The 22,957-nt window shown below is 45.3% G+C and overlaps 1 protein-coding gene across 2 annotated transcripts in view; it reads right to left on the bottom strand.

Moving 5' to 3' along the window:
- Positions 1-1,221: 1,221 nt before the first annotated feature.
- ACADL (acyl-CoA dehydrogenase long chain) overlaps positions 1,222-22,957 on the bottom strand; it is a 305,888-nt gene continuing 284,152 nt past the window's right edge. For both annotated transcript variants that reach the window (XM_054970309.1, XM_054970308.1), the window contains exons 4-11: positions 21,424-21,588; positions 16,692-16,758; positions 12,696-12,860; positions 11,705-11,806; positions 9,986-10,099; positions 6,129-6,256; positions 3,199-3,285; positions 1,222-1,617 (exon numbers count right to left, since the gene is read on the bottom strand). In XM_054970309.1, coding sequence (XP_054826284.1) covers positions 1,524-1,617; positions 3,199-3,285; positions 6,129-6,256; positions 9,986-10,099; positions 11,705-11,806; positions 12,696-12,860; positions 16,692-16,758; positions 21,424-21,588 — 922 coding nt within the window. In that variant the 3' untranslated portion in view covers positions 1,222-1,523. The remainder of the gene's footprint in view (positions 1,618-3,198; positions 3,286-6,128; positions 6,257-9,985; positions 10,100-11,704; positions 11,807-12,695; positions 12,861-16,691; positions 16,759-21,423; positions 21,589-22,957) is intronic.

The following is a 22,957-nucleotide window of genomic DNA, read 5'->3' as shown; positions in this document are numbered from 1 at the left end:
CCTGCATGCATCAAGTAATTCAGACAAAAGTAAGATTGCTTTCTAGCACTTTGTGTATCACACCAACAGGCCTTAGGCAACTAGATAGCTAGAAAGCAAAACAGTTAAATCTTTACTTTGTATATCAAGTTGAATGCAAAAGGAACTCCCATTATGAAATTAGGTCCAGCCTAATTTTTGTTCACTGGTGAACAAAAAGGCAAAAAAAGTGTGTATATTTTGTGCTTCACTGAAAATACTGAGCCTCTCTCTACACAATACTTTTTGACATGTGTACTTCACGTGTTGGGAGAGGCAATATTAGCTGGAGAGCATAGTTTTAAATGACAGAGCTGGTGGAGATTGCTCAGGAGGGGACCGATTCTTTCACAGCCACCTCTAGCGTCTCCCCTTCTAGAGCCTTTTCCCTGCTGAGGCTCGGTTAATTCAAAGTTTTAAGCAGTGAGGGTAGCAGGGTAAATGCTCCAGAAGGGGAGACCGTCCAGTATGAGAGCTGTGAGAGAATCCGTCCCCTCTGGAGCAATCTCCACCAGCTCTGTCTTTCAAAACTACGCTTCCTGGCTAACATTCTCTCTCCTGACACTTGATGGACACGCGTCCCAGTGTCTCATCTAGAGAGATTCTCAGCATCTAAATTGATGGCTGCCTGTCAGTTCACGAACTCTCTACAGACTTCTACAGACACGTGTGAACATATTCAGCAAGAACCACTTTGTACATTCTACTTGCAACATATTTTGGAGCACTAAAGGCACCTTTTGTATTTTCAGATAGTTATTTAAAACTGAATAGGTCTCAAAGTCTATGAAAATATTAGTGGAAAGGGCTGGTTTTGTTTTATAACTACTCCCCTTTATTTCTTGTTCCATTTAACACAGATACAAGTTTGGAAAGGCTACTTTGGATGCAAGTACACTTTGTAAATATTTCTGTGCAATTATGACATGCCCATTTTGTTACTCAGCTCTGACAAACTTTCTGCATTTATAAGGATATATAAAGGCTGTTAGAAGAGGTATGCATTTTTTATTGGGGTGTGTGAGACACAGGCCTGCATCCCACTTTTCCAAACATTTTCCATTACGGAATCATTCCAGTTCATATTTGTTTCCTCTTAGCAATAACAATAATAATTCTTCCAACATGTGTGTGTTTAATTCTAATGCTGCGGACTAGACTTAGTTACACTAGTCATGAAAGAATTCAAGTTCAGATAATATCCAGAAGTTACAGAATGTTATTAATACCATCACGTAGTTTTTTTGTGAGAGTTTGTTATGAATACAATCACATAGTTTTTTTGCTTTTCTGAACCCATATGGAATCACAGCTCTGTAGAATGATAGCATTTCCAATCAACACAAGAAATTAAGGTTGCCTGTCTCCGGGTTTTTTAAAAGTAATTTTAACCATTGTGTTTTTTCTTCTTCAGCTGGACAGAGTGTCTTCCTCCAGATTCATTTTCATGTATCGTGTTTCCTTGTCAACAGTTGTGAGATTCAGGCATCATGACAATCACACAGCTACTTATCACTTACAATCTCTCTAGCTATAAGCTCTTTCATGATTTCATTGGTACCACCATAGATTGGCTGAACACGAGAATCTACAAAAGATCTGGAAAAAAGAAATGACAGAGCGAACTGTAAGACATACCAGAACCACTTCTAAATACAGTTACTGTTTTTCAGTCGAGCCTGCCTCACATGATTGTTGTGAAAACTGCCAGGCCTCACCACGGACGCCGCTGGGTGGGGTGCCGGCATGCCTGACTCTGACTTCAGGGGGGTGTCAGGGATACTGCAGGACCCTGCTCTGAGGAAGGAGGGGCGGTATACCTCACCCTGGCTCTCTCTCAGTCCACTCGCCTGCTCAACCTGACCCCATCACCACTCTTACTCTCCTTCATCATCAACTTGCCTCTTCACTCCTACACAGCCCACCACATCCTGTGAGTGGACTTCCCTTATATCCTGTCCCTCATCCCAGGCTCCACCTGTCAGGCCACACCCCTCTTTTGCCTTCCAGCATTGGCCTGGGCTGCCTCAAGCAGTTGGACCTGGGGTCGCTAGTTTGGCTGCGTTGGACAGCTACAGCTGTGCTTTCTTGGCTGGCTGCCAAGCTTCCTCTGTTCTGAGCTTCCAGCAGCCTCAGCTGGTCTCCATTACTCCCTTCCTCCCTGTTTGCAGCTTGGGGCGTGGCTCTGTGCTGCTTCTGCTGTCCTGCTGGTAAGGTAGCTGGCTGGGTGGCTGAGGACTGGCTGCCCCTATTTCTTGTGCTTTCTCCCTCTGCCCTGCCCCCCTCCTGGCTGTCCTTATTTCCCCTGTCAGGACCCTTAGTCTCCCACTGGAGGGTGGGGCTGGCTTCCACCTGCTTCTTCTGATCCTCTGGGGCTTGGGAGCTGCTCCATCTTCCTGTGGCTGGGTTGCATCTTTCTCCCCTAGGGCTTGGGCAGGGGCTTCTAGTACCTCTACCCCCCTTGTTGGCACTCTGGACAGGTGTGGGTGCCCGTTGCCCTTTGGGGTAGGGTTGGGCAGCATGCCCCTGGCTGGTCCCTCCCACTGGCCCCTTTTTCCCTTCCCTTTCTGCTGGCTGGAGCTGCACCCCCTTCCCAGGTGCTCCCTGGGCCTGCCGCTGGTGTCCCATCAGCTTTCAGGCAGGGAGGCTGGGGCAAGTCCAGGGTGCTTGGGGTGCTCAACCCCAGACAAAGACCATGTATGTCATCCCAAGCTCCTTGGCAGAAGGGCAGGATAAGAACGTAGTAGATATATAGAACGTTCTGCCAGGGAAAACTACAAATCCTGTAATCTAGAACTTCAGAGGTACTGGCTCTTCTGAGATACAGGTTATGCATCTAAAAAGGGCCAGAATCTGGGATTTTTAGTTTGCTTTCAACCTATATTTTGCATATGTTACAGAACTGCACCAAAGCATTCTGCTTGATTTTATCTAAGGAACTTGAAGAGTCATGTGCAGATAATGAAAGAGATTCAGTCATAAGAACACAAGATACAGCTTTCTACATTCAAGCAATGTTTGGTTAATTAAAGAACAAGAATATCAAAACTGTTTACATTGTGTAAATTTAATAGGGAAGTACAAGATTCTTCCTGTCGAAACATTTTATCCGTACAGATCATCAGTTTGTCAAAGTGAAACATACAAAGTAAGAATAAAAAAAAAAACAGCCACACTTACTTGGCAATTGGATATTCCCACATATACCCCCATCCTCCGTGGAGCTGCACACATTGAGTAGCCACACTGTTTTGGAGATCAGAAGCCCTAGAAACGAAAGAGTACAATAAAAACCATCAAGCTTTTATGCCTCAGAAGGCAATTCCAATCATTCTTTACAGTGGAGCACTTTTTGTTTTCAAAGGGACTGCGGCAGTTTCATCAGCCATCGTTTTGCCGGATTTCAACAAAACCCTGAAGCTCTGAACGTGTTGCATTTTAATACACAAAAGAATGAAAAAGAATGGCTGGTGTTTGCAAATCTTGAACCAACAGCTTGTAACATTCAAAGCAGTGTATTGGATGTAAAACTTTTACAAAGGAAATGTTACAAACACAACACAGTACAGTAATAGTGACAACTTGACTTTATGTAATATTTTTCCGGAACGCTATCCAGAAGATTGAACCAGCCAGCATTTAACTCTTGAGTCCTGTGGCAGTGAATTCTAAATCGCTTCAATACTTGTTCAGAACAGAATAACACCAGTTCTCTGGGAATAGTAAGGTTTTCCATTTAAGCGATCAAAACAAAAAAAGCTCTGTGTGAATTTAACAAAATCAAAACTTGGCAGAAAAGCAACAGAGAGTTCTCTCTCTCTCTCTTTGAGAAAAAGAGATAATGTTATAAATATATTAGAAGAAACTATATCAGTTTGACAGGTTATAATATCAGAGTCAGAATCTAAAATTTAGCAGAGAGTGGTGAGTCCGTTTCTTAGAGGCTAAACAGAATTACTTCCCTTTAAAGTATGCACTTTTTCTGGAAATACTCCATCTGGCATTTATCTGTCTTTGGAGTATCTCACTTTCTCTATAGGTTTTTTAAGGGTACGTACTAAAGAAATGTTTTCTGTCCTTTCCTGATCTCACATCTGGTTTCTTTCAGCCATGCAGTTAATTTAGCCTGGCATCAGTACAAAGTATTACCTTAGCTGTTTTCATTTGTCTAACTCTGTCTGTAAAAAAATAAGTTAATATATAACAGTAATAGCAGCCTGGGGCATTTTCTGGCTAATGAAAAATGGAGCTGTAAGAGGCATCGCAGGTCAGGGCTTGCTATAAGCCGTCAGTGGGCAACGTTTTCACCCTGAAGTCAGACCGATTTAGGGAAACGATAGGGGCCAAATACCAAGCTTATGCTTATACAATAAGCTGTGATGAAGTAAACTACATTCTGGACCTTTGGAATAAGGTCAAGCTACGGTTTCCTTTCAGGTCTAGTTAAATATTTCTATAAAACTAAAATGGACTTCTCAGACTTCTTTTGTAAGGCCCGTTCAGGTCAACATGCCAATTTTCCTGCAAATAGCTAGTTCCTTTTAGGGAATGAGACCAGCAGGCTAAATTCAGATCAGAGATCACCAGCAACTCCTGCTTTGGGCAATCCAGCCAACCCGCACTCTAATAAACTCAAACAATTCAATGATGCCTGAACTTTTATTAAAGAGAGCACAGCAATCAATATAACCATATAGCCAGATTCTCCAACACTTCAGAACAGCCTTTTTAGACTACCTTATAGCCCAAGAAATTCAGGTTATCGCAGACCTTGTTGGTAGCACATGGTTTGTGGGGGATACTGCATTCGCTCAGGAGTCAAACTGCAGTGTTTTGCCTGCATGAACACTGGGATCCTTCTCACAAACACAACATCCTTAGAGCCAAGCTACAAGTGATGCCTGACACAGGTTGGACACTTGTCAGCTTCCCTCAAGTTTTGATGGGAAATGTAGGCGTCCTGGTCTTACAGCTTGGCTCTCCATTTAATTGAGGTTTACAGAAACCCCCTCCCACACACCCAGCGGAGGGGAAGTGGGGCGCCCGGCGAGAGCCTGATGCCTGCACTCCCCTCCCAACCGCATGTTCTCCCTCCCATAGACTGCTGCTCTGTAAACTTCAATTTAATGGAGAGCCAAGCTGCAAGACCAGGACACCTACATTTCCCATCAAAACTTGAGGGAAGCTGACAAGTGTCCAACCTGTGTCAGGCGTCACTTGTAGATTGGCTCTTAGTGTTGAGATTTTAGCAAGTGTTCTACGTTCAGTCATGAAAGAGTTAAATTGTTTGTTTAGTCAGATAGCTAGTTAGCATAGAACCACTTAGGCTATGGTGGGAGTAAAAGTTCCCACAATAGAAAGGGGAATCTTTAGTCTTAATGAAGGGATCTAGGATTGTCTACTGGACGAACCAGTTTATTGGGGGGCAATTAACTAGCAACATATACTAAGGTTTTATTGCTCTCTCTCTGTCTTTGTCCAGTCTCTATCCTCTTCTAGGTTGATCACCAAGATGGAGAGATATAGGCGTTAGTCAGCTGTTCTTTATTTTCTAACCAGTGTACCCTTTTCCCTGATATGTAGTAAAAGTATTTTTTTCTACAGCTAAAACCACAGAAGTCTGTCTACTTATTTCCACTGCGCTAGTATTATACCCTGCAACTTTATACACCAACACTTAGTTACTGTGAAAGCTACACAGAATGTGGCGGTGCAGATTTCCAAAGTGCCTGCAGAGTAATGCTTTTATAAGTATTATTGACAAAGAGACTGCCTCTTCATTGCTGTGTCATGCTGTAATTAAAGAACGTCCCCTTTTAATGCTCCCAGACCAGTGGAGTGCTCATCCAGAATCACTTTTTAAATACAATTTGCAAGATGCATTTTGCTCCTTGTCCTGTGCACAGTCTCAAACACTTCCGTGCTCAGCCCAATTTACACACACAAACACACATCTATAAAGAGTAGTGACAAAATTGAACAAGAAGGATAAAGGAGGTATTGGATCCTCCCCAGGCACTGTTCCCCTCCTAAGACAGGCTTCCCTACCAAAAACTGTATGGGCTTATGTTCTGTTCAAATCTGGAAAGGTCCTAAAGGAGCACACGTACCAGTATTTGGCCATCGAAGCAGTGGCAGAGTCCAGGTGTTTTGCCGAGTGAAGTTGGAGGCAGCTATCCAAAAAAGCCCGGCCTACACAAATCTGTGTTTTCAGTTCTGCAAGCTTGTGCTGTACTGTCTTTCAGTAAAAGTTAAAAAAAAGACTTTTGTAAGAATTTTCCTTTCAATTATTGGGGTGGGTGGGTGACACTCTCCACAAGCCTGGTATATTATGCGCAATCCAAAACTGCCACCACCTCCAAGATTTCCATAATATATCTAAACCCGACACCCAGGAAGTCCTCTATGTATGAATCAGGGTACTATGTCTGTTGTCAAAGCTTGACTCAAACCTTTGATTTTAAATTTGAGTTACTGGATTTATAATCTGCTCTCCCCATGAACAGGGTCAGAGTAGATAACATCAATATCAAAATTCCAATAAAATTTGCATTATAACCATAAATAAACATATACTTTCAGTAATAAAACAACTCCAGACAACGGTCCACATTTCACAGCCCTAATCAAACATTCTATGGGGTTGGAGAGGAAAGGGTGGCAGTGGTCCAACTGAATGGAAGAATCAGGGTGGGGACTGTACTCAACCCCCCAACAGGAGACTGGCAGGGTGGCCCCCTGTCCTCAGGCTAGTCAAACACTCTCAACCTACTTTGTAGATAAACATCTGCTGGTGGTCTCTGGCCCCGAGGATGCTCGCTTGGCCTCAACCAGGGCCAGAGCCTTTTTGGCTCTGGTTCCAGCCTGGTGGAACGCTCTTCTAGTTGAGACCTGGGCCCTGTGGGACTTATTACAGTTCCGCTGGGCCTGTAAAACAGAGATGTTCTGCCAGGCCTATGAGAGTGGTTGAGGAGCTAGCAAACTATCCTGCTGGTCCCTTGCCTGTTTTCCTTTGTTCCATTCTACTTTTTAATGAGATCTGTGGATTTTAATATTTTTTTTAATGATTTTAACTATGGCCGATTCCAGACGGGCACAAATAAAGCGAGTGCTTTCGCTTTTCCAGCGACCTCACTCGTAAAAACCCATAATGTCCCATCCCTGCTTACCTCTGGTTCATGGCGCTGTGTTGCGCTCCAGAAGCGGACGGTGTGAACGCCGTATTGCGGGTTTGCACACTTCTGGACGCTTCGTCGCCGTGGAGAGGCCCTCCCCTTTCCTTCCTTCCTTTGCCGGCCGGCCGGCAACAATATTCCCTTAATTTTTTTTTTTAAACCAGGCGCCATTTGCGCAGTCGCACGTTTGCGCACATTAAACTGTGCAAATGCACACAAATGCACAAAAGTTGACGCTGCGTATTCGCATACCTGCACATTTGCGCATTTGCGCAAAACACGTACAAATTTTTTTTTAAAAAACTGAAATGCGAACCAATGAAGGCCCCCGACGTCAACTGTGACGGGGAGGAAACAACCAATCCCGGGTACCTCAGTTGGCCGTGCGAACATCCGGAAGCGGGATGGCACGGCACGCTGCGAGACAAAGCGGATGAAGACGAAAGTGAACGTGTGGCCGGTAAGCGATTATTTCCGCAGAAAAACCGCAATTTCTGGCCATCTGGAATCGGCCTATGTATTGTATTTAAATTTTGGTTTTTATGATTCTATGATCTGGACGGGATATAAATCGGACAAAATAAATAAATAATAAATAAATACCTTGTTGTGAGGAAAAAATGGAGGCGCGGAGAATGATGTAAGCTACTTTGGGTCCCCATTAGGGAGAAAGGTGGGTTATAAACTAAGTTAAATAAATAAAAAAATAAATTTCCAGTATATACGCTTTTGAAAGTCAAAGCTCTCTTTGTCATGCTTGTCTCTTGAAATCTTATACCATGGAAATCTTGTCAGTCTTTATAGTGCTACTGGACTTGAATCTTGGACAAATAAAAAACTAGAGTCAGTAAATATGGTTTGTTGTTGTACAAGGTGGACAGGAGGGAAAACGTGAGGGAGGGGAAGATAGCCCGGAGGGGCACATAATACAAACCATGTGACCTCCGGTAGAGGCTAATTTCACACATTCCTCTAACCTTGATAATTGCATTTCCCAAATTAAGAGCAAAGTCCACCAAGAAAACAAATGCTGGACCAGATATCAGATGTGTAAAATTCGACACACCGGATGTTGCATAACAGAAACACTCCTAGCAAAATGTCACCAGAGGGAAGTGGTGTACATCCTTCTGCCACAAGTCATGGTGTCTTAACAAAGGGAGCTTTGACTATCAAAAGCTTATACCCTGGAAATCTTGTAGGTTATCAAGATGCTAGCGGACTCTAATCCTGCTAAACTAGCGTTTGCATTTCTTTGGGCGAAATGATCTTTTGCGTCTCTTTGGAATCCTAGAAAACATTTGCTAAACTCCACTCTCACGGCAAGAGGAAAACATTATAACTGGGGATGTTCAAGTCATGGAGACGACAGACTGTGTGGGGTGGAAGGGGCCTGAAGCACAGGCAGAACATCTGATGAGAAGCAGGCATCTATAGAAAAGACTTAAATCAGAAAACATGGCTGAGGTGGGAAAAGATGGAGGCTACAGGCTACTAGATAAGATCACAGTTGTGTTGTCCTTGGGAAAATGGATTTTAAATAAGGCACAGGTTTCAGAACAGACGGGGCAGTCAAATCAGTGGCAGCGTGGCCGAGTTAGTTCAATATTGCACTCTATATATGGTACCAGGATAATTTTCTTTTATTGTGCTAATAAAAAAGTTCATTCAATTTACAAGGTTCCTCTTCTATTAAATTTTAATCACAGCTGCAGACTTTGTTAAAATGTTAAAAACCTGCATGTTGAAGTAAAAATTGTATGTACAAAGAGGAAAGTTTGAGAAATAGTGTACTGTAAAATAACATAGGCAACAACACTGAACATTCTAGAACAGCGTTTGCAGAGACTGCACCCTCTTTATTTGCCATGACCTGTGTGTGTGTGTGTGCGTGCGTGTGCATTTGTTAGATAGGGGTGCCAACTCCAGGTTGAGAAATTCCTGGAGATTTGGGGTATAGCCTGGGTAGGGTGGAATTTGTTCATCTTAGCTTCAGGGAGCAGGATGCATTCGAGACAATGAGCAATTCCCTGTCTGGAATCCTAGCTTCTGTGCACAACCATTTCTGGACACTGCCTAGGATGAAGATCCTCAAATACCTCTAAGTTACACCAGAGAGCACTTGCTCTAATCTGAACAAAGCGTCACTGGAGATCAGTTACCATCCATACAAAGAAAGAATTTCCATTTGTCAGCCTGCAAGTTGAAAAGAAGATCATTTCCAGGTACATCTGCAGAGATCCTGGGGAACTGGTGCTAGGAATCTCAACCATCCAATTCTCGCTCAATTATTTCCAAACTTGCCAGAACCAAAGTGTATGTGGTAGCGTAGCTATACTTTGTGCGTTCTGATAAAAATCTCATTGTGTACACTGAAAACATGTCTTTCCTTGTTCATCCTCTGCCTTGCTTTCAAGACCTCACAAGACCATCTGCCTAATTATTCTCTCTTTCTCTGCAGGCTAAGAACATAAGGATTGCCTTGCTGAGTAATACCAAAGAATCGCATAGCATCTGGCACTTTTATCTTCACCAAGGCCGATCGGATGACCCTAGCAGGGCCCTGACATGCAAAGCGTGATGAAGATTACCAATGCCGGAGATAGGCTGCTCCTGAACAAGGAAGTTCTACTTAGCTAAATGGACAAAAACCTAAAACCAGAGCAGGGATTTCCACGATGGCAAACACAACTGGCACAGAGTCCCCCCCCCGCTGCACCCCTCCCCCAGACTGCAGCAAACAAAGAAATGCACAACACCATGTGACAAGCAAATGTTCCTAAAATACACACCTGCAAATGGGCAATTGTTTTTCCGAAAGCTTTCCTTTGTTTAACGTAGTTTCTTGTCTCTTCGAACATGAATTCGCAACTGGCAATTGCCATGTCAGCTATCAACAGCCTTTCCTTTAGAGACGGGAAGGGGGGAAAAAACGCTCTAGTGTGCTTATTAACAAGTGAGAAATCCCCTCTCTTGTTATTATTTCCCTACATATAGCATACCATGATCAGTACACCGTTGCACCAATACAGTTAATCTCTCCACCCTTTAGATACGGATGTGGGCCCAGAATTACATCACCCTTTTCTAGTGTCTTCAACAGTTACTGACTCATTTTTTAGTATAATTTTGACTCTGCACAGTGTTAATGGGAGGGGCTGAGAGAGCTGTGACTGACCCCAGGTCACCCAGCTGGCTTCAAGTGGAGGAGAGGGGAATCAAACCTGGCTCTCCAGATTAGAGTCCTGCCGCTTTTAACCACTACACCCAACTGGTTCATCGGCACAGGTCTCTACGCATGTACATTGCAAATGTCTAGAAAAAAGGAAGATGTGTTCATGGTACGTAATATGTACAGCCCAGTGCAGAGGTCCTGGCTTGGAAGTTAGGGACAGCAAGGAAGAGGGGCCATTAGGCCACACAGCCAGGCTGGGTGCTTTTGACTGCGTGCCCAGGGCTCCAGGCTGTGCCTTCATCAGCTGTTCAATTATGTAAGTCTCCAGGCCGCTTTTAAATATGATAATCCTGTATGGACTTTGGAAGGCCATTCTTATATGGAGAGGCAAGCACGAAAACTGCTGCCATGCAGAGAAGGGGAGAAAATGAACCATATTAGAGGACACGTGGTTCTAGAAATTAAGGACTGATATTTCTGTCTTAAGAGTATGGCAACTCTGATGTTAAGGAGGGGGTGGGAGTCACCTGCCTGCTAAAGTCCAGGGAGCCAGAGCAAAGCAGGGCTTTCTAAATCACTCGTCTTGCTTTGCTGATCTCCCCTCCTGACCTTTGAATCCAACTTTTCTTTTGCTAGTACATTTTTCTGAAATGCTATCTTTGGGAGAATATTTTATGGAAACGTCAATCTAAAGTCACCATTTTACAGGGCAGCCAACGTGGTGTTGGCCTAGGTTCTGGGTTCCTACCCCACTCTGCCATGGAAGCTTGCTGGGTGACCTTGCGCCAGTCACGCACTCTCGGCCTGACCTACCTCACAGGGTTGCTGTGAAGATAAACTTGGAGTAAAGGAGAATTGTATAAGCCGCTTTGGGTCGCCAATGGGGAGAAAGGCGGGGTGAAAATGTAGAAAAGAAATAAAAATAAATGCAAGGACTTTACTGCATCCCCCCCCCTCCCCCATCATACAGATGGGCTGTTCAAATTAAAGTACATTGTGCCTGTACTATAGCTACTAAATGAGCTACCAAAATTTGAGACTGCAAAAAAGGGAATTAATTGGTAGTGCTAGTACCAGAGACATGATCAGTCGGTTTCTTACTCTACTACAGTTTCTTTCATTAAGGCTCAAGCTTGTAAAATGGAAAATATTCTAGCACAGGATTCCAGATTCAGAGCTGTGCTGGGGGGGGGGGGAGCAGAAAGGAGGGGTTGCCGACATGCTTCACCAGAGATCAAGTGTTTCATGCTTCACCAGAGATCAAGTGCAGAACTGATCATGAATCATGCGTTGGTGCCATTTCTCTGCACGCAGTGAGGTCTTCTGCTCGTCCTACCTGCGGAAGCTCAGCCATGAGATAATAGAATCCTTTGTTCTCTTGCCCAAGCAAGGCACTGGCGGGCAGGCGGACATCTTCGAAGAAGAGCTCTGCCGTGTCCTAATGTTCAACAATACACGGGGGGGGGGGGGAGAGGAAAAGGTCACATATTTGCCATCATCTGACTTTTGACCTGATCAAAGCACTGTGGAAGGATTTTGCAGGCAGGTGTGGCCCCAGAGGGACTGCCAAAGATAAAACAGCTGGGATAGAGGGCAGTCACAGAAGGCCAAATGAGCAGCTCGACTGTCCCATTCACCTGTAAAGCAGCTGTTGTATGGGGTTTTTTTTTTGGATGCCCTTATCTCAATGGGCCTACAGGTGAGTCGAGCGGAATGCCCTAGCCCCTTTCCTTCCACTTCTGGATAGGCTGTGGGAGTTCAGGAGACCAACCATAACGGAGTAAAGGAGAGGAAAGATAAGCTCCCCTCATCCACGTTTCCCTCCTGACATTAAAATTGGTACCACCATCACCAACCCAGACAGCCAATTTTATCCACGGATGTGGTGCGGACCCAAATGTGGCTCTGGCTGCTATGTTTAGCTTGGCCCCAAACAGCAGGCTCTGGGAGACTCCGGCAGTTCTGAGTTTCCATGCCTCAAAGGGATGGATCCAGGGAGAGACTTGGAAATGTAAGCTTTGAAAACCAGGGAAAGCGAACTGGGTACCTGATGGACCACCTCCTCCCATACTTTTTTTGTATTGGCTTGTATTTGATATTGTGATGTTGTTTTAACTGTAAGCCCGACTCTGACAAGGTAGCGTAGAAATATTCCAAATTAATAGTGCATAAAACTGCCCTATGGTTTGTCGCCTAAATTCCCAGCACCACCCTTGCTCGGTTTGTATCTTTTAGCCATAAAAGAAGTGAGAGTCACCCCAGCTGTCTTTGCCAAGATCATCACACACACAAAGTTAGAGTCCACGCTCAAGTCTCCCGAGACTCACCTGTGCCTTAAGCCCTATTTTCTCCAGCTTACGCCCTTTGACAAACCCTTTCATTCCATTTTCCACTAGAAAAAGGCTGATGCCGTGAGCCGGGGACCGGGCCTCGCGGTTTGTCATGGCCACGACTATCACCAAGTCGCTCAACCACCCATTGGTGATGAATACCTGCAAAGAGGGCATAAAGAGGTGTGGACTGTTTTCATTATATTCTTTCTTTTCGATATGATAGCTCTGCTATGACACGCCAGGAGAGGAACAGCTGCCTTTGGCCCCTCACATCTGCAGGACTACCCCTCGCCCTGTGCTCTGCCATAATAATAACAACAACATTCGCTTTATATACCCCCCTTCAGGACAACTTAACACCCACTCAGAGCGGTTTACAAAGTGTGTTATTATTATCCTCACGACAATCACCTTGTGAGGTTGAGTAGGGCTGAGAGAGCTCTGATAGACCTGTGACGGACCCAAAGTCAGCCAGCTGGCTTCAAGTGGAGGAGTGGGGAATCAAACCTGGCTCTCCAGATTAAAGTCCTGCCGCTCTTAACCACTACACCAATCTGGCCATGGCAGCGTCTCTCATCTGAACAGGGCTTTCTGCAGGTGCCATCCGGCAAATGGGTAAAATCAACAGCTGCCTGTCCACACACATTCTCTGTAGTGGTTCCACCTTATGGAATGGAAGACATCAAGAAAGCTCCCACTCTCCCAGAACTATGCAGAATTTAATTATTCGGGAAGGCTGTTTTACTGAGGCAACAAAGCTGTGCTGTAAGGAAATTGTTTAGTGAGGAGCTCTGGTAAAGGGCAGAGACTGTAGACTCTACTACTGGGTACTGTCCATTGATGTAAATATGCTCCTACTGGGTAGTTTCTGCGTCATTTAATTGGTCTTTTCAAATTATTTATGGTTTGTTTCAGCAGTGCTCCATCTCTGTATTCCTGTATTCGAATGTATGCTTCTTTTCAAATGGTGCTACGCATATCCTATTGTATTCTTTTTCTAACTTCCTGGCTGTGGTTTGCATGGACTTACACTGTGCGATTCACCTTGAGTCTCAGTGAGAAAGGCAGATTATAAATAAACAAATAAATCGGAAGGCTCCAGAGATAATCCAACCTCATCCTCTGCCTTCACTCAGGACTCTTGATATTATTTTATTTAGAAGATCTGCCCACCACCTTTCCATCCAAATGGGTGTGCAAGGGAGTTCACAGACGGTTCTGCTGACCGGTATCATGTACTGCAGCAGCGGGAACAGATGCAAACTAAGGCTGAAATCCAGTAAACACACTGGACCTCCAAGTAAACATGCTTGTGGTTGTGTGGAAAGACAACTGTACTAAAGAAGATCATTTCAAGTGGGTAGCCATGTTAGTTTGTAGAAGCAGAACAAAATTCGAGACCAGGAGCAGCTTAGAGATCAACAAAATTTTCCTGGGTATAAACTTCGGTGAATCAAAGCTCATTTTGCCAGATGCTTGACAGCATGAGATTTGATCATGAAAGCTTATACTCTGGAAACTTTTGTTGGAGTCTAAGCTGCTACTAGGGAGAGAAGGCAGCACGGTATAGCCCAATCTCATCAGTCTCAGAAGCTAAGTAGGACTGGTACTTGGATGGGCGACCACCAAGGGAGGCTGCAGAGGAAGGCAATGGCAAACCACCACCTCTCCTTCTCACTTGCCTTGAAAAGCTCTTGCTGGGGTCGCCATAAATCAGTTGTGACTTGATGGTGCTTTACACAAACACACACGGGCACACAAGCTGCTACTGGACTTGAATTTTGTAGTGCTCAAGAAACCAACTGAACAGGTTGCCCCAGAGGCCCTACACAAGGCCCACCACACCCTCATGGCAACTTAATTTAATTTATTAGATTTATACTCCGCCCTCGCCACATCAGTGGGCTCAGGGCGGATAACAACACAATTTAAAACATATTTAACTATCATTAAAATTATAAAAAATACTACATCTTATCATTAAAATATAAAATACACACACACATATATATACATATAGAGCAAAGAAACAAGGTAGCACATAATTTGATTTGGACGTTCCATACAGCAGTTCTTCCCAGAACAAAAGTATAAAAAGATGGACAACGACATTGCATGGGAGGGCATATGGTTTAACTCCCCACACACACCTGGGGGGGGGCACCGCCTAGCATCAACCATATGCCTGGAGGAACAACTCTGTCTTACGGGCCCGGCCAGGGCCGGCGCGCCCATGGAGGCCAGGTAGGCGGTGGCCTCGGGCGCGCGGGCACTGGAGGGGCGCTGGAGGGGGTGTTGGGGGCAGGGCCGCCTGTAGCTACTGCTGCAGCCAGCCAGCCAGCCAGCCCCTTGCTGCCGCCGCCGCCGCCACACACCTCAGCCGGGCGCAGCCTCTGTGTGCCGTTCGAGCAGCAGCTTGCGGCTTCTGCGCCCAGCTGGGGCGCGCGGCGGCGGCAGCACGGAGCTGGCTGGCTGGCTGCAGCAGCAGCTGTAGCCAGCCACCCCAGTTCAGCTGCGCGCTCCTCCGCCCCAGCCGGGTGCAGAAGCTGTGAGCTGCTGCTGGGGCGGCGCACGGAGCAGCCTCCGCGCGCCGCTACAGCAGCAGCCCGCAGCTTCTGCACTCGGCTGGGGCATGTGGCGGCGGCGGCACGGGGCTGCCTGGCTGGCTGCAGCTACTGCTGCAGCCAGCCATGCCAGCTCAGCTGCGCGCTCCTCCGCCCCAGCCGAACGCAGAAGCTGTGAGCTGCTGCTGGGGCAGCGCACGGGTCAGCCTCCACGCGCTGCTCCAGCAGCAGCCCGCAGCTTCTGCGCTCGGTGGTCCGCGCGCAGCCCAGCCCCCTGTGGTGCGTGATGACGTCTGCGATGACGTCATCACGCCTCCCGTGGGGCGCGTGCGCGCCCGCCGCCGCAGGCGCTGAAACCTCTGGCGCCGGCCCTGGGCCCGGCGAAATGTTAACAAGTCTTGCCGGGCCCTGGTCTCATGAGACAGAGCGTTCCACCAGGCTGGGGCCAGGACCGAGAAGGCCCTGGCCCTGGTCGATGCCAGGCGGGCCTCCCTAGGGCCAGGGACCTTTAATAGATGTTTATTACACGAGTGAAGGGTCCTCTGGGGCTCATATGGGGAGAGACGGTCCCGCAGATATGGGGACTGAACAATCTCCCACAGAAAGAGGACTGAACACTCTCCCACCCTCTTCTCTGCCCTTCAAATACAATTATTGCCTCAAAAGCGGCTGCACTTGTATCATCAGCACATCGAAGCAAAATGTACCTGTTCCGATTTGCACCCGGCTTTTCCAGCAAGGATGGCATAGTAGCGGACTTGGGGCTATCTATTTTCTTCTCACAACGGCAAGGTATAGTTGACTTGGCTAAGAGACAGCATCGCCAACCCTTCACTTACAAAAAGCATCCATCAGAGAAGAGGCCTCAACCCCAAGTTTAATTAAAATTCCTCAAAAAATGACTGCCAAGCAACAGGGGTTTTCGTTGCATACAGCTGACTCCCGACTTGTGACATTTTCCCTGAACAAAACAGTCATCGGGGAAATTAAACTCTCTCCCCCCCCCCTTCTGTTTGGGATTGATGGCTTCAAGTTGTTTATTTATCTCCCAGTTCCTCCGGGCGATTTCATACCAAGCAGGCTATTCTCCTGCCGGCTCTTTTGAACCGTGCAATATCCGAGTCCTTAGTTACCAACTATGTTAAAGTGCAAAAGGGCCAAATTCTTTCCGTGCTCTTTATATCCTTCCCAGACAAAAGCCATGCAAAAAAGCCCCTTCCAAGCCGCCTGAATTCCAAGCCGCTGGCAACAGTAGCTATGTTATTTTGGAAGCGTGGATGAGTAAAGCGCAATGGCTTGAACCCAAGCCACTCCAAAGTGTACAGCGTGAAGCCCAAGTTGCTAACTCATACGTTGTAATGACAAATGACCACACAAGAAATTCAGCCATGATCCATAGGAACGAAAAGCCCCTCTGCTTCCATACCTTACTGCCATTTAGAATCCAGTCGCTCCCATCCTTCTTTGCAAATGTTCGCACACCTTGCAAATCACTAAGGGAAAAACAAACAATAAGAGCTGAATACAAGATCATTAAAAACAGACAGAGAACTTTTTCTCCCTCGCCCAAAAGACTAGAACTTTAGAGTCACCCCATGAAACTTAGTCTCTCTGTACACGAGACCTTACATGAGGATGCTCAAGTGAAGGAAGACATAATGTTATGTGGGACGTGTAGTTTAAAAATTTCCTTTATGCCTCTCCAAAGACGCTGTCAATTATTAACAAACCCTCTGAGGGGTGACCTTCGCCGGCTCTGTAGAGAGGTGAAATTGATAGAGCCTTAGGCTTTGTCCTTTTAAACTACACGTCCCGGTAAACTGTGTGTCTCCCTTCACTTGAGCATCCTTGTGTAAGAGGTCTCGTGTAGAGAGCCTCTGAGTGGCATTACATTCAGGACAGACAAAGGCATATGCTTCTTCCTCCAAACATAATTCAGTTCACTATGGAGAGATGACAGCTAGCTAAGATTGCATTCCCAGGGCATTGGACACTAGATGTTGAAGACTGGGATAGCCACAATGGGTAAATGGAATCTTCGTGTTCAAAGGCAGGAGGCACACACGCACACACACACAGAGCTTGTGGGCTTTCCAAGGACACCTGATTGGCCACTGTCAGGAACAGAATATTGGCTGAGATGGGCTTCTGACCTGATCCAGCGGGGCTGCTCTTATGTTAATGTTAAACCCAGCCTCAAATGACAGCGGGGAATCAATATAAAACCCAATTCCCCAAACTGTCCTGCAGGCAACCAAACTCAAGAAAGGGCTCAGCAGATAGAAGAAGGCCAGATTCTCCGAGCTTAGGATAACAAAATGCAGGGGATGGATTTAGGTCACCCAAGAGGGCCTTTTTACCTTCTCCCATATAAACAGATAATTGATAGCTAAACACTGCCCTGGGAAGAAATATGGTGGTGAAAACAAACCTTGCTCTCCCTCTTGGGCATTTGGAGTCCATGAAGAGCTCCTGGGGGACGGGGGAATACCTACAGTATAAAAGCCCCCCATAACTCCATGCCCCTGCCATAGCCTTTTCAAAGAGAAACGAATGGCCTCTCCCGTAAATGGCTAGCACAAATGGAGGGATTATCCCAGGGAGAGTCAAAATTATTACACACAAATTTATACTTGAAATATTATTTACTATATATCTTATTCATTGTCCACAATGCTTATAGTTCCTATAGCAATTTACACAAAACTCAAAGTCCCCAGACTTGTTCACAAAAGCAGTCCTGTGTCCAATTGGTCCCAAATATGTATTCTCTTGATCATAGGAGTGTTGAACAATGCAATCCGGGCCGTGCGCCCAATCCGGGGCCGGCTGTTCATCGGATTTCGTGAATATCTTCTTCAGGGGCGTGGCCTAATAAAAATAGTAAAGTAATACAAAGCAATCAACACTTCCCCCCTTTTTTTTCTTTTTTATCTTAACATCATCAAAAACCAGAACCGAACACTTATAGTACTGACCTCTGCGATCAACCTCTCATACACTTCACCACTTTTTACAAATGCTCCAAGGACCAGGCGGCGGTATCTTCATTAGCACGCCCAGAGCAACTCATAAGAACCAGTATAAATACAATGCTTCCTTGAACTCTTAAAGGGAAACGCATCCACTTCTCATATTACAAAAAACATTGTAAGGATAAATCAAGATTCAGACCCAACGGATGCTTGGTTTGTAACGTGTGTATCCAAAATGCTTCCTTCTGTAATAACATTTTGTAATCGCCTTTCTGCAAAATGCTTAATACTGCCACCCGAAAATCCGTTTCAGGGTGTTGGTGGGAGAGAAAATGCTGTGTCATAGGAGCCTCCATTACCTTGTTCCTAATGCGGGAAATGTGTTCCAAAATCCGTGTCTTAAGTGATCGTGTGGTACATCCCACATAATACAAAGGACAGGTACATTCAATTACATATACCACATTAGATGTTTGGCACGTGACAAATTGGTTAACTGAAATATTCTTGCCCTTAATAACCAGTTCATGACCCTCCCAGATGTTTTTGCATATCCCACAACGTCCGCATTTAAAGATACCCACCGGTAAATGCCTATCAATAGTGATCTCAGTTACTTTCGCCCTAACCAGAAAATCCCTTATGCTTTTATTACGTCGAAGGCCACATAAAGGGTGTAAAGCACAACCCTCAATGTCCCTGACTAACGGCCAATGTCGATTAACAATCTTTTTGATCTCATTAGCTAAAGGGGAAAATTCTAATGCCCACTTAATTCTGTTATCGTTAGTTCGTTCCTGTGTCTGAAAGAGAGAAGCCCTATCCCTAGCCCGTGCACGTGAGAGCGCAGACTGCACCACCCGCGATGGATAATGTCTATTTATAAATTGCTGGCAGAGCGCCTTGCCGTCCCTCTCAAAATCTTGTATAGTTGTGGAATTCCGCTTAATGCGCAACAGCTGTCCATAGGGGATGTTTGCTTTAAGAAAATAAGGGTGAAATGACCCAAATTCTAAATAAGAATTTCTATCCGTGGGTTTAAAAAAGGTTCGTACTTGAACTCTATTATTCACACTCCGGTAGGTAGTAACATCCAAAAAATTAATTTCTTGGGGATGATGGTGCCACTCGAATTTAACATGTTGATCCCTAGTATCCAACCACTCACAAAAAGATTCCACCTTGTCATTTCCCCGAAACAAAAAGTATAGATCATCAATAAATCTCCCATACCAAAGAATAGATGTGTGGAAGGGGTTAGATTCATGCAAAATATATTGCTCCTCCCATTGGCCCATAAATAAATTAGCAATACCCACCAACACCCTGAAACGGATTTTCGGGTGGCAGTATTAAGCGTTTTGCAGAAAGGCGATTACAAAATGTTATTACAGAAGGAAGCATTTTGGATACACACGTTACAAACCAAGCATCCGTTGGGTCTGAATCTTGATTTATCCTTACAATGTTTTTTGTAATATGAGAAGTGGATGCGTTTCCCTTTAAGAGTTCAAGGAAGCATTGTATTTATACTGGTTCTTATGAGTTGCTCTGGGCGTGCTAATGAAGATACCGCCGCCTGGTCCTTGGAGCATTTGTAAAAAGTGGTGAAGTGTATGAGAGGTTGATCGCAGAGGTCAGTACTATAAGTGTTCGGTTCTGGTTTTTGATGATGTTAAGATAAAAAAGAAAAAAAAGGGGGGAAGTGTTGATTGCTTTGTATTACTTTACTATTTTTATTAGGCCACGCCCCTGAAGAAGATATTCACGAAATCCGATGAACAGCCGGCCCCGGATTGGGCGCACGGCCCGGATTGCATTGTTCAACACTCCTATGATCAAGAGAATACATATTTGGGACCAATTGGACACAGGACTGCTTTTGTGAACAAGTCTGGGGACTTTGAGTTTTGTGTAAATTGCTATAGGAACTATAAGCATTGTGGACAATGAATAAGATATATAGTAAATAATATTTCAAGTATAAATTTGTGTGTAATAATTTTGACTCTCCCTGGGATAATCCCTCCATTTGTGATAGCCTTTTCAAAGGCAGGGGTGTTGCTTTTTGCTGTCTGCTGCCAGTACTTGCTCGTGGGCTCATTTTGAGGGGGAACATGCAGGAACGCAGTTCCGGCAGTTACCCCAAAGAGGTCACATGTCAGGTGGCCCCGCCCACCTGACTCTCAGCCATTTCGGGCTCATTTCAGCCTGGATTGGGGCTGAAACAGCCTGGGTCGGGCCTCTGACGGGTGGTGGATCACTCTCCCGCTCAGCAGCGGCCCGATCCTGACCATTTTGTGCCCCTTTCAGCCATTTTCAGACCCTTTTTGTCATTTTGGGACCAATTTTGGCCCTGAATGGCCAGGATTGGGTCTAAAACAGCCAGGATAGGTGATGTCAGGGGGTGTGGCATATGCAAATCAGTTATGCTAATAAACCACTTCTGGCGATATCAAGCATATGCTAATGAGTTATGCTAATGAATTATGCTGATGAGTTCCTCCAGCTCTTTTTCTATGAAATGACCCCTGCTCGTGGAGTTTATTGGCAAAGGGAGCTTTGACTCTCAAAAGCTCCTACTTTGAAATCCTAGTTGGTCTTTAAGCTGCTGCTGGACCTCAATCTTGCTCTTTGGCTACAGATCATCGGGGCTACCATCTGTAACTATCTGGTTACTGTGGTTTGCTTCTGCTTACCCTTCTCATTGCAAAGTGTAATTTCCTCACCATTTCTTGCAACAGTGATATTACTTAGCATTAATACACCCCTTTTAAAATGTTCCATGCTCTTCCTGTACACACCATGGAGAATACCAAAGAGCATCCTAGTAAGGAACTACAGCATACACCCCCCCCCCATAAACAGTGTATATGGGGGGAAATGACCAAGGATGCCTTCCTAAGTGGGTTGAAACAGCTCCACCATGGTATTAACTGTCTGAACCAATTAAGAACTGATGAATTGACAAGCAGATACCTGGAAAGATGCATTTTTAAATACATAATAAAAAATAAATAAATAGGCAAGCAGGCCCACTATTTCTACCCTTCACAGAGAGACAAAGTATTTGTACACATTACGGCATCCACACATTCAGACTTTAATGAGAAAGTAATTCAAAGTAACCGTGCACAAGACGACAGTCTTAAGACTTTCTGATCGATGGCCTTCTCCGCTCACCTTCCAGCCCCAGGTTCAGTCATTGCTATTGCGCCAATACATTTCCCTGCCGCCATTTCTGGAATGAATCTTTCAATCTGCTCTTTGGAACCGTAGTTTGCAATGTAGGGCATGACGATGTCAGAATGCAGGCTGAATCCAGGGCCTGTGCAGTTCACGTACATTCTGGAAATAATTATAATGACAGAAAAAAGACAATTCTAAAAGAAAAAACACACAAAGGGAAGCCCCTTAAATTAGATACTTTAAGTCACCAAATCAAGCCAATGGGCTGACAGATTCAAAAAATGCTACTTAAAAAGAAAATTCATGCAACAACACCACCTGCTGGCAGTTTAACTAAGACCAGGCTGACATTCCTTCTGCGTGCCAAGCTGGGGACACGTTGGCTCAGATGTACAGGATCAAAGACCGGAGAGCAAGATGTCCCTTCTGGACTAGTTATCTCTGAGCTGGTCAGCCTGAATATGGGCTGCTCCAGTTCAGATTCCAGTAGGGTTGCCAACTCCAGGGTGGGAAATTCCTTGAGATTTGGGGGTGGAGCCAGGGGAGGGCAGGGTTTGGGGAGGGGATATAATCCTGTTGCAGCAGGATATAACTTGATAGAGTCCGCGCTTCACACCGGCCATTTTCTCCAGGGGAACTGATCTCTTAGTGATTCCGCACACGCTGGATAATGCACTTCCAATCCTCTTTATAGATCATTTGGAATGGATTTTTTTTGTGTGAGGAACAAAAAATCCACCTCAAACGATTGATAAAGTGCATTGAAAGTGCATTATCCAACGTGTGCGGAATCAGCCTCTGTAGTCTGGAGATCCGTTGTAATTCTTGGAGGTTTCCAGGCCCCTGGAGGATGGCAACCTTAAGTTCCAGACAGGGGATTCCGTGACTGAATATTCCTCAGTAAAAAACAGTTACCACATCATGAAAAGTCACATCATGAAGAGACAAGACTCACTGAACGCCCCCTCCCCCCACTAATGCTAGGGAAAGTGGAAGGCAGTAGGAAAAGAGGAAGACCCAAAACGAGATGGCTGGACTCAATAAAGGAAGCCACAACCATTATTTCGCAAGACCTGAGCAAAGCTATGAATGATATGATGTTTTTGAGGTCGTTAATTCATAGGGTCACTATAAGTTGGAAGCAACTTGACAGCACAAAACACCCCCTCCCCCCCACCCACAAACTCCACACAAAATACTAGAACACCAGGAGATTTTAATCTAGCTTTCTCCCCAACATGTTCCTTTTCTATGAGGGGGCAAGTTTTTGACAGGATTTTGACAATATTCAGTCATGTCTAAAGTGGCACAGACCAGACACAGTACTGTCAGTCCTTATGAGTGGGAATAGGCCAGCTCCATTCATTCTTCCCTCCTTCCTCTTGCTACCCAGCCAACAGCAACTGGCTGCGTCCTTCTTCCTTGGATACATCCAGGAGCCTCTTCTTCCCCAGGAGGGCCGTGCATGGCAGGCTCCAGCCACTGGATGAGCTCAGAAAATAGTGTGGTGTCAAGAAAGGTTTGAGGG

Source organism: Eublepharis macularius, chromosome 2 (assembly GCF_028583425.1).
Source record: "Eublepharis macularius isolate TG4126 chromosome 2, MPM_Emac_v1.0, whole genome shotgun sequence".
Lineage (NCBI taxonomy): Eukaryota > Metazoa > Chordata > Lepidosauria > Squamata > Eublepharidae > Eublepharis > Eublepharis macularius.
This window is presented reverse-complemented; position numbering and strand designations above follow the sequence as displayed.